Source organism: Cuculus canorus, chromosome 3 (assembly GCF_017976375.1).
Source record: "Cuculus canorus isolate bCucCan1 chromosome 3, bCucCan1.pri, whole genome shotgun sequence".
Lineage (NCBI taxonomy): Eukaryota > Metazoa > Chordata > Aves > Cuculiformes > Cuculidae > Cuculus > Cuculus canorus.
The window spans coordinates 35,967,603-35,983,756 of NC_071403.1; the positions used below are offsets into that span (position 1 = coordinate 35,967,603).

Consider the following 16,154-nt stretch of genomic DNA (forward strand, 5'->3'; position numbering starts at 1 on the left):
ATAAATCTTCAACAAAACATTATGGGTTTTAAAGGTGCTGGTGGGCATGGGCCAGAAAAGGAAATTGAGGGAGTGGAGCAATACAATTGCATAACAACAAAAACCAAGCAAATAGTTTGAATTAATTGCAGAAAGTAAAAAATGTCGTACAAAAATACTGCCTTCTACTTTATTACAAGAAAAAGCCCAGACAGAAAAACATAACAAAGATATCCTATTAAAAGAGCTGGATCTTACCAGCAACATACCTTTTCTAAATTATTCTAAATGATAGCTCAATGAGTATGAAAACAAAGACCAAGCAGCTTAGGTTCATAATTAGTTGTGGAGGAAAAAAAAAAATTGAGAACCTCAATATTTCCCAAATTAAGGGTGCTTTTGAAGACAATGGAGTACAATGAATATGCTAATTTAAATACCTTAGTAGTAATTTGCAACCCAGAGAGAGGAAAGCGCCAAAAAAAGTAATGAATTAGCAAAGCAGCAGCTGCATTCAAAAGCTTAAATAAGGTTCAGTTACTGAAATCCTACAAAGATTTTCAAAATATGATTATTCAAATTGAATACTATTTCCACTTTCACATATGGAAACAAAGGCTAGACATCTCTCAGAGATATAGACAGGCTCATGTAAGAGCTGCATTATACATTTGGAGAGTTCTTACAGAATTGAGTAAGTTCTTGTCTCCAGAAGTGACCAGAAAAGAAGGTAGAACTTTTAAGTTTAAGAATTATGCCAGGCTGTCCACATGGTCCATCAGCCACTGGAGTGAAACATGTAAACTTGGAAATTAATTTATTTATCTGTCTTAATTAACTAGCTAGATCGAAGTGCTTACTCCAGTTGTGTCTGTTATCAGCCAAATGAATGACTGCTACAGATATACAGAATTAAAGCATCAAGATTACCTTCTGTTTCCTACAAAAATAAAGGTATGGGTCAACAGGCAAACATAACATCAGTCAGAAGACATCACTTCTACATGCTTTCAATCTAGGCAGTAGGATATTTTATTAACTTGTAGAAATCCTTCAAGAAGCATCTTGTTATCTAAACTCCCCCTTCCCACTAAACTGGAAGCTTTCAGACCCATGATACGAGATATATGCTCGTCATGAGCACTGCTGCTAGGCAACTCATCTTAATTAACTGAAGTAAACTTCTGGAATGTATTAAGCTTAGCAAGCAAGAGTATCTGCTCTTTCAGGTGTTTAAAAGGCTCTAAATTATTCTGAAGGAGATTTGAAATAGCTTTGCCTTAAAGTTTTAAGTACTTTTGACTTATATCTGGATTTTGTATCTTAACTGAAAAAGAAGAACTTGTAGGGGAGAGCTCCAGATGCAACTGGACAAATCATATGTTTTATAGAAGAATGTTGGCAATGAATGCAGAGAAATCAAGGAAGAAGACTCATACCCAAAGAAAACATACTGTGCAGGTGAATAAGAAAAGAAGTGGAGTGTGATTGCTGTAAAAACTAAACCAAGCTTGGCAGTGAAGAAGCAAGTGGAACAAACAGTAAAAGACTCTTGTATATGAAGAGAAAAAAATAGTTTTTCTCTGCAAAGACAGAGGAGGCCAAAATTAGACAACCTTTAGTTTGGCACCAAAACAAAATTGAGACTTTCTTTCACATTCAGTAAGGACAAGAGTTACATATGAAGACAATGCACAATAACTAATAACTAATAGAAATCACTGCATCAGAAGTAGAAATAAAACACAATAATCTGAATACTTTCAAACCTGGGAATTTAGACCTTTGGAAGAATTGTACATGAAGTAGGCAATAAACTAAAATCAGAAGTAGGTATCAGGGAGGAAAAAGCACGGAGGTGGAGATAAATGGAAAATTGGATGAAGTGCAACCAGACTGACAGAAGGTAAACTATCCAGTCTAAATCTTATGTCTGTGATAATGTTACAGATTTTTGTAGGCAAAAGTCAAATGGTAGATGTAATCTGTAAGGCTTTTGTATGGTGCAGTGTAGAAAACTATTAATTAAGCTAAGGAACAAGATTAGCACTTGTGAAGATTGGAAACTGGGTAAGAAACTGGCTAATGAGGATAAAGGACAGGGCAATATGCTGAGAGAGAAATAGCTTGCTAGAAGGAGCTTACTGATGGAGTTCCCAAAGGATTGGGCTGAAGATCAGTCTTGTGTAGTAACTGTAGTAATAGTTTTGGCAGCCTGAGTAAGAAGAAGGATTAAATTACCAGGCAACAAGAACTAAATGACATTGAGAAATGCTGTGAAACACAAAGTACAAGGTAATGTCTGTGGCAACAGATGGGAGGAATTTGAGTAGAGTTGTGACAAAGCTGTTTACAAATAGGTCAGTCTAGATATTTCTAGTTTTGATGGATAAGTGCTAGTGCCGTAGGAGAGGGCAACTTACCATCTCAGGAAAGCACTTTGGGTCAGCCAAAGAAGGACCACTGGATCATTTTCTCTTAACTCCTTCAAATCCTTGACATAGTAAGGGTGCATCTACTAACAATATACTGGATGTGTGAATCCTAAAAAAATGTTTAATGTCTGTAGCATAGCTTTGATTTCTAAAGAATTGGAAGGGACTTTGATACATAAACATATATAATATATAAATGCACAGAGAGGACGGGAGAATTATTTGAGCTAAAGACCAGTGCTGAAATAGAACACACAGGTGGAAACTGAGAAAGCATAAAATTTAGAATAGAAATTAGGGGTATATTTTGGTGATTGTGGCAGAAAGGTTCCAGAACAGACTTCAAATAGATTAGGAGTGGACAAAAACCATAATAACGTGTGCAGGAGGACAGGTTACATTGGCCAGATGGGGTATGTGATCTGGCTGTATGTAGTAATGGGAGATTAGATTCATGGCTTAAAATTTGCTCTCCGTTCTGATTCCCTAATGTGCCTGTCTTGTGAGTTGACTCAGTTGAGAGCTTTTGATGCTCCTGTAGTTTCACCTCATGTTGCCTGCAGCAAACACAGCAGACCACTGGGAACCCCAATGCAAAACCAAGTGACAGGGGACAGGACAAGTGGGAATGGCCTGAAGCTCCACCAGGGGAGGTTAAGGTTGGATATCAGAAAAAAATTCTTCACAGAAAGAGTCATTGGGCACTGGAACAGGCTGCCCAGGGAGGTGGTCGAGTCGCCTTCCCTGGAGGTGTTTAAGGAACGGGTGGATGAAGTGCTTAGGGACATGGTTTAGGGAGTGTTAGGAATGGTTGGACTCAATGATCCAGTGGGTCCTTTCCAACCTGGTGATTCTGTGATTCTGTGATTCTGTGAAAACAGCCATTATTACGCTCCCTCCAGCTTATGTAGTCCCTTATAGTAAAGGTAGCTACAGCCACATATTCCTTGTTTCCTCTCCATTTGTATGGCTGAGATAAAAAGATGCCTTTCTGGAAGAGCATTACTGGAGGAATATATTGTTAAATTAAGCAGAAAAATATAAACAAAGGGACAAGATGAATCAGTTGCTGTAACCTTGGTTTTGAACACATTGGACACAATTAGCCTCATATGCAGTAATGCAGAATCAAGTACAGCAGACAGCTGCTACTATATTAAATACATACACACAAAACCAGAAAGACACAGCTGATAGAGCAAACCAGCAAAGAATGTTTTAAAACATAAAAGTGGGGAGGGGGAACTGGCTTTGTTTTTATAAGTGTTTCTGTTCTGCTCCTCCTTTTAGTATTAAGAACATTTAAAAGGATAAGTGCATTACCACTGTCATGGCCAAGTGATTGATATAAAATTACAAGAAATGAAGCCCCCTTCTCCCACAGTAAGGATGGTCAAAGGAAATTAGAACAGTGTAATGTGAGTGTTTTAACTTCACATAAAAAAAATCTCTTTTCAATGTAGATAAGGTAAGATTTAACGAGATAGTAGGACTCATTCTATCTTACGCTTTTTAATGAGACAGACTGAACACAGGCTCATTTTTTAATTCATATCTGATGGCAGGGGCAAGGAGGGGAAACAGAAGAGAAAGCAGCATTCCCTTCTCTCCCAGCACCTGTAAAGGAAGAGAAGGGGTTTCACACAAGCATTTTGCCCTGACAGGCATGTGTTTAGAAAGGACAGTCTACTATGAAATTTCTCTAATGATACCAGTTAAGAAGCATGAAATCATGCAAATTTGTGCAAAACCACTGTTTGCCTCACAGCTGCCTACCTCAGCCTTGGAGATTTTTCTCCAAATGCTATTAATTTTTCCTGTAAGTTTGTTTTATTCCACCAACGATTTCCAGGACAACTATGAATTTTCCCAGATTTTAACAGAATTTGTGGTAACAGTTATCCGGTAATACCCTTCTCATTTTTTCTCCCATATAGATAACCTCATCACCTAAGAGCTTTCCCACTCACCGCTGTCTAACTAGTTGAACCGTGCCCACCAGCAAATAATATGCAAGGACCGGAAAAGAGGGTGCTGCTATATGACAGAATGCAGTATGTTTTGCCTACAGTGAAACATGCAAGCACTAGAACAGAATCTTTGAGAACTAACTGGAAAATACAGAAAATATGTCATATAGTTACTTCACATCACGATTTCTATGCAACATTTGCGATTCCGTATGAACCATAATAACAGGCAGCATTTCATGTGAGTCAGAGCACTTTAAGGATGCAAGCAGGCAGCAGGAATTGAGGAGTATGGTGTTTTTTTTCATGTATGAAATGACAGAAGCAAAATTTACTTTGGCTTCTTTGTTTAACCAAATGGCAATAAGGCTGATGTCGGGTTTTCACTGTTGTTGAGGCAAGCCAGATGCTTCTTGCTTTAGATTCTGGCTGGAGTGAGCAATAATGATGTGTTGAGACATGCCCTGCAGCTCAAACCTCCATCATCCAGTCAAAAACTTCTTATGTGACTGCCAGCGGACGGGAATGAAAAGAAAAAAGGTGTGGAAGAACTAGCTACAAATTTCACTTTGCATCCCAGCTGAGTTTTGAGGGCAAGATGGGACCTTAAGTCATCACTTAAGACTAGATCATCACAGTTTGCCTTGGAAATAGCTGGAAGTCATTTAAGTATGAAGGTGATGCAATCCTGCTGGTAGTGGACAGACTCCTTGCCTGGAAGTTATTGTCATTACTGAAGCTATCCAGCACTCCTCGGTACCTTCCTCAACAAGAAAACCAACATTCTTGCTCAGGGATTCAATCTTCTGCAGTTGGAGAGCTGAGAAGGCATGCTAAACCATATCTTAGTGGTTTGGGTCCCTTTAGGGATCTCTAGATTAAAGGTCTGAGAGATCGATCAGGACATTTAAAGGTCATGAGTGAGTTTTATTTCTTTGAATGCAGTCTGGAAAACTCTCAGCAGCTTTTCTGATGCTTGGTGCCATTTGGGTTTTACAAAATACTGCATTTCACTGTTGGTGGCTGCCTCAATTTCTGTTGATGACAAAGATGTGTCATCATCTGCCTAAAGCTTAATTCTGCAGTCATTTTGGAAAGATGCCTACATAACCCTAGAAATTGTTCTGCCTATAACTCTTACCTGGGATCAGTGATCAGCTGAAAGTTGGGTCTTCATCTCTCACCCATGAAGGTAGACAATAGTAATTCAGGCTGAACAAGCAGATCATTCTTCCAGTAAAGAGCAGGGCAGAGCCTGAATCCCAAAGGAAGGGTCCCTCCCTCCCTGGTAGGAGGGAAGAGACATCTTCCTTACAAGCTGGAACAAAATTAATCAGCAACAGTTTGAGTAAATCTCAGTCCCAAACCAAGATAAATTTGGCCAGATCCTTGTGGGTCTAAGCCAATGGAATCACCAGAGAGCACTAAAATAATGATGCTGGCTCCCATTCCTATTAATAAAGTAATATGTCTGTCATATCCAGCTATGGAAGTGAAAGCATTATGTGAATTCATAGCTCTCAGACCCCTTCCTGGTATGTCTGCTGGCTGGAGAGTGTGTGCATCCCACAGCCAAATTTCTCTGCCTGGTCACAGTGAATTTCATTTGCTATATTGGAGGCAAAAATGGAAGATGGTGTGAAAAGAAGCTTAGGCTCTTAATCAATTCATCAAACCAAGTGGAAATGTCTGCTTGCTATATAAAAGATAATGAGAGAAATTTGGTTTTAACTCCCTTTGCTCAGCCTGCTCAGGTACTCATGTGTGAAATTACCCAGGGGGAAAAAGACATAAGCCAGTGCAGGAACCCCTGTTGGCCTTAGCTTTGAGGGGCTGTGCGGCATACGCTACAAACTGAATTCGGAAAACAGAGAGGTTCATCAAACTGCACAGACCCACTGATTGGAATAAGATGTTGGTAGGAGCTGCCTGTCTAAAGAGTATAGAGTGTGTGAACAGAAATACAGAGCTAAATGAATTCCACCTGATACATATCTTTTTTTTTTTTCCCTTTTCATCAGTGTGTTTCTGAGGGGATCGCTTCTCTCCGAGGTTTAAAATTTGAATTAATAGACCTGATTTCTTCATTCTTTTGTTTTTTTCAAAATAGGGAGGTAGGGGAAAAGGTAGTTATTCCATTCTATAGTTTGTGACTGAATACGTGAAACATGACAATTCTAAATTTTCCTTTAATCCTATTAAAAAAAAAATCCTTTTTAAGACTTCAAAAGCACAGTTAGGGCTTCATATTACCTACCAAGAGATTCAGTTTACAGCTGCTGTTGTGAAATACAAAAATACAAATAGAGCTGGAGAGCCACAGCTCCAATAGTTTGCTTCTGCAGACTATTTCCAGTTCAATGGACAGAATAAAAGAGAATTTGCATTTTCATAACCATTGTAATAATGGTTATCATGATAGCTGAGTGAAAAAACAAAATTAGCAAATCATTGAGTTTCTTTGTCTGTGTGGGCTTTTCTGCAGACTCACATCTGTCTGGTTTTGTTACTTTGAGTATTGTTTTGCAATAGTGTCAGTGGCAATATGGATGTGGACATTTGTGACAGTCAGAAATACTTGTCTGCAAATTCCCTCTGCAGCAGTGAGTCAGTCTGGGCAGCGTTTCCCAGATGTGATACAGGGATTCTTCTATGCTCCTTCTTCCAGGCTTCCCTACTAAATTCATTACCTGTGTACTGAAGTACGACTTGCTCTCTCCAGACCCAGGCATGAATTTATTTTTCTCTTCTACGGTCAATGTTATCACTATTAAAGACAATGGAATCAGATTTTTGCTCCCCACCAAGAAGTTTATTTTGCACCTGTCTTTCCAGTGAATTACTTTGAAGTATCTCCGAGAGGAGAATACGAGAATCTCCAGTGGAAGTAGTAGTGGTGTTTTAGCCATAAGGGTTAAGGATATATGAAAGATGTGTTTTGCGTGGAAAGATAATAAGAGGTAACAGATAAGAAATAGTGGGGAGTAAATGTTGAAAGACTTAGTTGTTTGTTCCTGGGTTTGATTCACTTAGAAAAAGAATACTGTTTATGAACTAAAATTCAAATAGGGGTTGTACACTTCATTCACAATTGTATGTAGCACTGCAGTAAGGTACTTCATTTAAAAAAAAAACCCACCACTGAAGACATGTTTGGGTTATGTTCATTTTTAATGTAAAAGAATTTGTGCACGGATATCAAAGAGTCAGAGTGATTTCACCATGTATTTTCTATGGTCAGCTAGATCTTACTGCTGTGGTGGGTTTCTGGCAGGGTTCCGCAGTAGCACATGGGGGAGCGAGGAATGAGACCCCTGCTTCTGCAGCTAGGCCATCAGATGCCATTAGCTCTTCTCCTAAGCCTCACTGGGCAAATGCATTCAAGTACGGGGTCCCAAAGGAGCATCTCTTGGATAAACACCAGAAACATCCACTTGCCCAGAATCAATGCGGGTTTTGATAGACTGAGCAAATCTTGTTATCTCGTTACATTTATCCAGGTTTCATTGTGTATGTTTATCTTCAAATTGACAGGCACATGAAATGTGCATGTTACATGCTGAAAATTAATGGTAGTTTATTGTAAGCTATTCTCACCACAGCTACTAAATAATGTCTAGAGAAGACATGTTTTTTACATTTTCCTGATCTCTTCATGTTTGTAATGTTTTGTCGTTGTGTATTCCATATTGAATATTTCTGGTTGAGAAAGCATTTATATACACCCAGATGTCACAGCAGAGCAGCCATGGTGAGATCTGTAGGGCTGATTTAACTATTTGATTTGACTACTCAAAAAGTTTTGGCAAATGCCTTTCATCACAGTGATGAAATCTGAAATGTTATTGTAACTAAGACAATTTTTCTCTGTTGAGGAGGTCTCTGCCTTCTCTTCAGAGGATGATATCCCTATTTAGCATTTTTATTCCATAAAACCATCTTTTTTTCAGTAGCCAAACGTTACTGTCTCTTCTAAGTGGGCAAGAAATGGAGGGTCATTTAAAATAATTCTGATTCACAAAAGAAATTCATAGGCTGAAAATCAGTCCCAGAACGTAAGAGTGTCAGGTAATTGATTTCATCACAAAGTCATCTGATCTCTCAATAAACTACATGATAAGCAGGCTTATACACATATGTGTCAATACAAAATCTATAGTAAAAATATTTAATGATAAAGAAGCATGAGTTACTGCTTGTTTACTCTATGGTGTGTTTCACCCATTGGCTAATCCAAGTTTATCAATTTCTGACCCTGTTATTCCCTGAAAAACTTGCAGTTATCCTGTTTAGCATGGAGGGAAGTGGGACGTAGAGAGACGAACAAATCTGGATATTTTTAAGAAAATGTTTTTCTTAGAGGAAATATATTTCTGTAGAAGGTGAGAGGTAAGTCAGAAAAATTAAGCACAGTATCATTCTCAAGTAGCTTCTTAGCCAAAAAGAGGAATTAACACACTTCCTGAGAGCCTGCAATTTGGTACTACAGTTGTATAGAGGGTAGCAATGAAAAATTACTTCTCTCACTTCATTTCTCGGGAACAGTTTTCTGCTGGTTTTGAATGGATTTCTTTTGCTGTCTTTTAATAGTGAATCTCAGCAGGTGGAGTTTGCAGGTCAAGATAAAAACAATTCCAAAACCTACATGTAGACATAACAGTAGTGTGTGCCTGGAAATCCTATCTTCAATAAAACACAAAGTTTTCGGTTAGAATATGAGGAGCTCACTACAGCAAACGACAAATTTTGTATTAGATTAACTAAGTCGACATCCTCCCATCACACTACTGCATTCACTGCCATTTTAATAGGAGGAAAATACCCATTGATTTCAAAGGGCTTTGATCAATCTGACAGAGCATTGACGAAACCCCCAGATTTCTCATATGCCTACAGTTTATATTCCTATATTAACCTTACTAACACCCCCTTCTGCTTCAAGTGCTGCAGAGAGCTGCTGCAGAAAATAATTCAGCCTGAACCTAACTTTTTTCTAAGGAAGGTAAAGATGGAATTGTTATGGGCTGTCAGGATCTAAGTCTCTGCGCTAGCTGTGCGTAGATACCAAAGACAGATGATTAACAGGCCTTTGCTTAGGTTTCTCCCAGCTTCACCCAAACTCTTTCTCACAGGCTGGAGAGCTGCCACTGGGAGATACACTGCCATGGAGAGAAAATTGTTGAGTGAAAAAGCCTACTGGCAGGAAGACTCTGAGAGAGAAATAAGAGATATGGACAGGAGGAGGGGGTATGGTAGAGCTGGACTCATGAACTAAAGCAAAAATTGGTTTTGGCTGGGTAGCTTTTAGAACAAGAAAAAGGGCACATTTAGCTGCTGGAAGCCCCATAGATTCCTCACAGCAGGACACAAGGCAATCACAAATCTGGCTGACACTCTGGTTATGCAGTGGAGCAAGCCAACTGGCTGTCCAGAGTGAGAAATTCAGGAATAAGGTGGGAAGGAGGGACAGTGGGAAACTCGGGAACTAGTTTCCAGTCTGGGAAACTAGATGCATTTCACTACTGAGCATTGCTTTAGCTTAGTCAATTCCACTGCTGCCAAGGGGTACCCAAGTTCACATGTGGGGAAGCTGCTGAGAGCAAAATGGAACTGAAAACGGGGTTAAAAAAAAATCATTTGGAAAATGCTCTTAAATTATTGACTTGGGTTTGATTGCCACATGGGGGAGATCTAAGTCTAAACAGTCTTTTCAGAACTCTGTCGCACAGGAGGAATCCATAGGCAGATATAGTGTGAGGCTCGACACTGTCTTTGTGGTCGGTGGGACATCTGGATGGTTACATTAAATCATACTGCCAGGTGACATATGAAGACCTGGTGACATTCCTGGAAGAAAAGCAATTAACAACTGATGCAAAGCAGAACTTTTCCTATGCTGTAATCCTTCTGACATACTTTAAACTTTCCCCATTATGGTGCTTTCCCTCTAAAATGTGCACACTCGCATGTGTCCAAAGCTGTCAAAGATACTGTGGATTCTGTAAAAAAAGCCAAATGCTTCCTCAGGCAGGAAGTTGGGTGCAGGTTTTGTAGGATTATTAAATGGCAATAAATTAACATTTCTGCAAAGTTAGCTTATGTAGAATTTGCTTCCTCCACAATGATTATTTCTTTAAATATAAAAACCAGAGTCGCTAAAAGGCTTCTAAAATAATTTAATCCAGTCGATCTGTTTTGTGTCATGCTAAAGTGATCCAGAGGAAACAAATTGGGCATCCATCAAAGCATAGTCAGTTAGGATTAAAAAACAGGCTTGAAGACACCTTTAAGTAGCATAGTGAAGTACCTCATGAAGCAGCTCATGAACAGGTTGCAGCTAGTTGCTGGTGTTCAAGTACAACTCTCTAACAGTTGCATAATGCAGGCATTTTTTTTCAAAGTCCCACTGAATATAAATCACTTCTATATCCCCACCAACAAGACAGCTGTGCAATCTGTCTTTCATGGCTTCTCACACACAACACACAAGAAGAAATAACTTGTAGTCTAGCATCAGGAGACAAGTCATGTGAGCTTAAAGCCATTTTTGTGTTTCCCATAGCAGGAACCCAGTATCTAAAGCTAATATCCATTGGGCTGTGCTTCTGAATCCCTGCCTGTGCCTTTACCGTTATCTACAAGGACTATTGCCAAAAAGGTTATTTGTGTTGTACTTTTAGTCCAGGCACACTGGGTATGTCAGAAAATTCAGGCTGACCTCTGCTCTAGAGGAACTGTGTGCCAAAATATGTGTACTTGAGCTTTCAGTTAACTGCCCTCCATAAGTACTTTCAAACCACTTGAGGTCAACCTAGAGCATGTTTCACAGCTGAAGTTCATCCTGTCCAAACTCACCTTAAATCTTTGAGCATCTGCTTTCTGTTTACAAGCAAAAGGAGCTGCAGATGGGCTTTTTAAATGCCTTTATTAAAATATATTTTTTAAAGTATATATGTTTAAAATGCTTATTTCAATTTTATTTTATGTTATTTTTATATTACCAACAGCATGTGTTATACTTCACAGACATGTGGTTTAGCTGTAATTAACTTCAGATTTGTCCACTACCCCACACCAGAGCTAGAGCAACTTGGGCTCAGAGAAGTAGTTGGCTTGTTTAACAGCATTACAAAGTCAGCTTTGGATTTGTAACCACAACCCAGCTTTCCTAAGTCCCACCTGTGCACTATTTAATATGACTATCCCATGGGAAAACAGAGGAGTTGATTGGACCAAGCAACCTTCAAAGATAAAATCCCATAAAAAGTCTACATTCCAGTGGTAGGAGGCTTGTTCCATGCGGAGCATGCCAAAACAAGGATTTGTGCCTATCCCTCTCTGTGGGTCTTCATGAGCTCAGGATAACTGGTGCTGCGTTTAATGACTCTATTCTTATTTCTGCTTAGTTTTCAGGACTTTACTTGTTGTCATTCTTCACTATCCTCGTTGGGCTGGTGCTCTACTCCTCCACATCCACCTATGTAGCCCAGGATCCTCGAGTGTACAAGCAGTTTCGAAACCCTTCAGGACCTGTTGTAGACCTGCCAGCTACCGGCCAGCTGGAGCCTTCGGTAACATACACCAGTCTGGGGCAGGAGACAGAAGAGGAGCCTCACGTTAGAGTTGCTTAAACCCAGGGCTGTTGATCACCTACTGATGATTTGGTGGAGCTCGTATATCCATTATATCTGTATTGTACATAGAGAAAGGTATTTACCAGGTGCAGTTACACCAGTGAGCTGCAAGGTAGCAAATAAGGAAAGCTCATAAAAATACAAATTATTTGTTCCAGGGTGTTCATTGCAAGGAGATGCCAGTCCCTCGTTTACGATATGAGCAGCATGTTTGCAATACAAACTGCTGTCTGTCAGTCAGTTAATGTCAAACTACCTATGAAAGATACTCAATATATAAGCTGAAATTACAAAAAGAAATTCACAGAAAGGTGGGTTTGCACTCACTGAGCGATATTATGCCTAAGCCACACCAGTTGTGGAGGAACTGCCTTTTTACAGCAAATACACTTGTGCAGTCACTGTTAATTTCTCTCTAAGATTTGTTTGTTTGCACAAAATAGATGGTTTAATCGTGGTAGCAAAACCCTGACACATTCTTACTTGCACCTTGCATTTGGTGAGGGAAGAACAACAAATTCAGCTGTGCCAACTGACTAGTTGCCCTTTCTAAGTAATCTGTTCCATGAATCCAGAGGAGGGACAACTTACAATATCCGTCTCTATTCTAGGAATAGGTATAAGGCGAGCATTTTAGCCTTTCTATATTTGCAGAAGTGAAGTACTCAAGCATTGACCTCTCTGTGATCCATGGCAGATTTCCTAGTGGCTGAGGTTCTGCATCAGGTGACACAGAGTTAGTTTCTCTGTAGTTGTGACTAACATAGATTTCTTACTTTTTAAATTTTAATCTGTAAAAAGAAAATGCATTTTCTAGTTTCCTATGTATTGTACCTCTCCATGGTAAGATGACATATCATGTGGATCAGGGCGCTTATTTTAGATACTCAGTGCATTGAGGGCACCTTCTGCTGTTCTGGTTTCCTAGTCTCCTATGGTTCATTATTCTAACAATAGTGATATGGGAACCTACTAATTGTAAAAATCAGGGAGATTAAATAAGGAATTCATGAGCAGAAAGACCGGACCATCTGCTGGTGTTGCTGCAGTAGCGCAAAGGCACTCATATTGGCAGGGTGCAGCCAATTATTTTTCATTAACTACAAAACTAGTAGAAGAATTCAGCCATTTTCTTAGACTCCTGGGGACATGTGAAAGTAGTAAAGGTGTGTTCAACAACTGTACTTCTGCTCCGCCAGCCTTATCAGAGTAGGGGAAATCTTGGACACCATCATGAAAAATCCATCTCTGCATGTATGTTTGCTCTTCTGAGAGCCAAATAAAAGGAAATCATTATTTCAACATCCATCATCTATTTTTAATTAAAAATTAAGGATGCAAAGATAATCTTTTGTATAACAGGTAGGAGAAGGATCCAGGAGAGCTTGGTTTTATTCGCAGATCTGCCATATCTCTGATCTTGGGCATAACTTACCTCTGTGTGGCTGAGTTTCCCAATCTGTATATATGGGAATGATATTTACGTACCTCACAGGGGTGCTATGGGACCAAGTTATTTTAAAATGCTTCAGGATCTTGAAGGAAGGAAATTAAGAAGTACACAATAGTGCTGTAAAAGTGTGTATACGTTCATTGTATTTGGAAATGGAGTTTATGGCAGGGTTGATGAATATTTTGCTTGTGGGCAAAGAAAATTAATTTCATTTGAATGTTACTCGGCTGAAGAAGTCTGTCTGGAGTGAAAATGTAGGGCTTCGTGTTTGAAAAATACAACTTAGCCATTTCTATTTAAAAAAGGAAAAAAAAAAAATCAATCTGTACCCTGGAAACTAAAAAGGCCACACAGTTCAACCAAGCAGGATGAGTTTCTGCTGAGGTAACTTTCTTCTGTAGTCCTGTCTTGTTTTAATATGGAAGGGGCTTCCCTGAAGCAGACTCGGAGTAGTATTTTGTATCTTATTCTTCTTGTGGAGAAGGAGAAGAGGTGATTTCTGTCCCACTGTGTTTAGACTGTCTGCCACGATCCTGCTGCAGCTGATGAAAGTGTCTGCAGGTTGCCAAACCATGCCCAAAACCATCCCAAAAGCTTTGGTTAAGATGGTTTGGTTTTAAACTCATAACAAATGTATGATTTTTTTTTTCCATGCATTTTATTTATTTAATCTTTTTAGTCCTCATGTTTCCAAGCTTTTTCTCTTAAACTGTAAACGATTAAAAAAAAAGGATTCTCACAGAGAAACAGAGTCTGTGTTCTGGGGATATTAAGGAAAATCTAAATCCTACAGGATTCAAAGGAAAAGAAAAAAAAAACCAAACCAAAAACTGTGACTACCCAATACTTCAAAGTCAGGTCTGTGAGGTGGAATTCCAAGTGGAAAGTGCACGGTCAGGTAAAGCCCTCATGCAATGGGGCCAGCAAGCATCCTCAGGTCAAGCACTGGGAGGGCTTCAGCTTCAAATGGCTTTCATACATTCCCCAGTAGCAGGGTCCTTGGTTGTAATCACCATGGCTCCCTCAAGTGCCTGAAGGCACACCAACAGACACCTGTCATCTCAGTCTTTTTTGCTACCTTTTGTACCAATTAAATACCTTTCTCTGAACATTAGTCCCTATGTTGGTCTTGAGACCTTTGAGGATTGCGTGTGTGCGTGTTTGTTTCATGTTTACAATTCCTTTCTTTTGCATAATTGTTTTGATTAATTTCGTTACTGGTATTTATTTTTAAGCCAAATGTTTGTAGTCCTTCTGCCTCCCTTTCTTCTTTTTTCTGACACTAACTTGTAGGTGTTTGTTAGAGTCTTCTCGGAAACAGCTGGGTAGGAGGCATCTCCCAGCCAGTTCACTGGGCGGGGAGTTGCTACTTACAAAGGTTTGTGATCCATGGGTGGCTGAGAGGTGCCATCTAAAGCAATTTTTATAGGCTATTTTAAAAAGATCTGTTGTATGGAAATAAGGTATGAATGTTTCGGTGTCCCCTCTGTACCCAGCCACCACCGCCTGTATTACTTGTACAAGAGGAGTTGATGTGCAAAGTGGGGCTATTTCACTGTGTGTGTCTCCTGTTAACAAAGGTGGATACTTGGATAAGCACCAGGGTGCTAGCACTGGGGGGACCTCAAAGAAACACAGTAGTATAGCTTTACAAGTAACTGTTGACTGAAAAACTGAGGTCTAGTAAAGGAAAATATTGCTTCTACCTGCTTGTTTTCTGCAGTTTGGGGCCTCAGTATGCACCAGCAAAGGTTCAGCTATCTAACCGGCAGCTACTCTCCGTGTCGTGTAGGACGTCTCTAGCTCTGTATAGCTCCTTGCCTGAACAAACTGAAACTCTTATACTGCTGGGTCTGAGCAGCCCTCAGCAAGACTGATGTAATTTTCTGCTACTGGATGAAAACCTTCACTGGGAGACAGACTTTGCCTTTGTTCCAGCTACAAACTTTCAAAACACACAATGACAGACCAAGCAACTGAAAATTTTGCACCACTGTGTCATAAGAAGAAGTTTTGATGTATAGTGTAGAGATTGCTAACTTGTGCTATTAACATTTTGACAAGCGTGTAGTATTGTTTTCTTTCCTTTTTTAAAAAAACAACCATTTAGTATTCCTGAGCTAGCTACAAATATAAATTTTACCCCATGGGTAGGATTTTATTGTTAAATGCCATAATAAAGCACACTAATCTTGACACTGCAGATGGAAAGATGAACCAAAACCAAGCAAACAAAATCCCAACCCCAAATCCTGCATCAAAAAGCTGAACAAACCTTTCTCCATTTTGATATTTGCATGTACCTCTATGGACTGGCTGTGGCAATGTAATGCCTGTATAATGTTTTCAAATAAAAAAGAATAAATGCTTTATGAAAGCGAAGCTATTAGTTTCTTTGCCTGTTTTCTTTCTGCTTTTCTTAGCCTGAAACCAATTTTTCTGTAAATATTGACTGCGAGGTATAATTTTACACTCTGCTGAGGACTTCTTTCTGTTATGAGATGGTTAACCTTCAACACTTTCCAAGGTGTCTAAGCATAGGTGCTATTAGGCACCTTCAGGTGTCACACCTGAGGTGCTGCTCCAGAACCCTCTGTCTTAGCCTGCCATTCCTTTATGGCTAGCTCAGGTATCCTGGTATTCATTGCCCTCATTTGGACTCGAAAGCACTCCCTCCACTATC

General features: G+C 39.5%; 1 protein-coding gene across 1 annotated transcript in view; it reads left to right on the forward strand.

Moving 5' to 3' along the window:
* SLC35F1 (solute carrier family 35 member F1) overlaps positions 1-15,821 on the forward strand; it is a 239,403-nt gene extending 223,582 nt beyond the window's left edge. The window contains exon 8 of the mRNA XM_054063953.1: positions 11,791-15,821. Coding sequence (XP_053919928.1) covers positions 11,791-12,015 — 225 coding nt within the window. The 3' untranslated portion in view covers positions 12,016-15,821. The remainder of the gene's footprint in view (positions 1-11,790) is intronic.
* Positions 15,822-16,154: the final 333 nt, after the last annotated feature.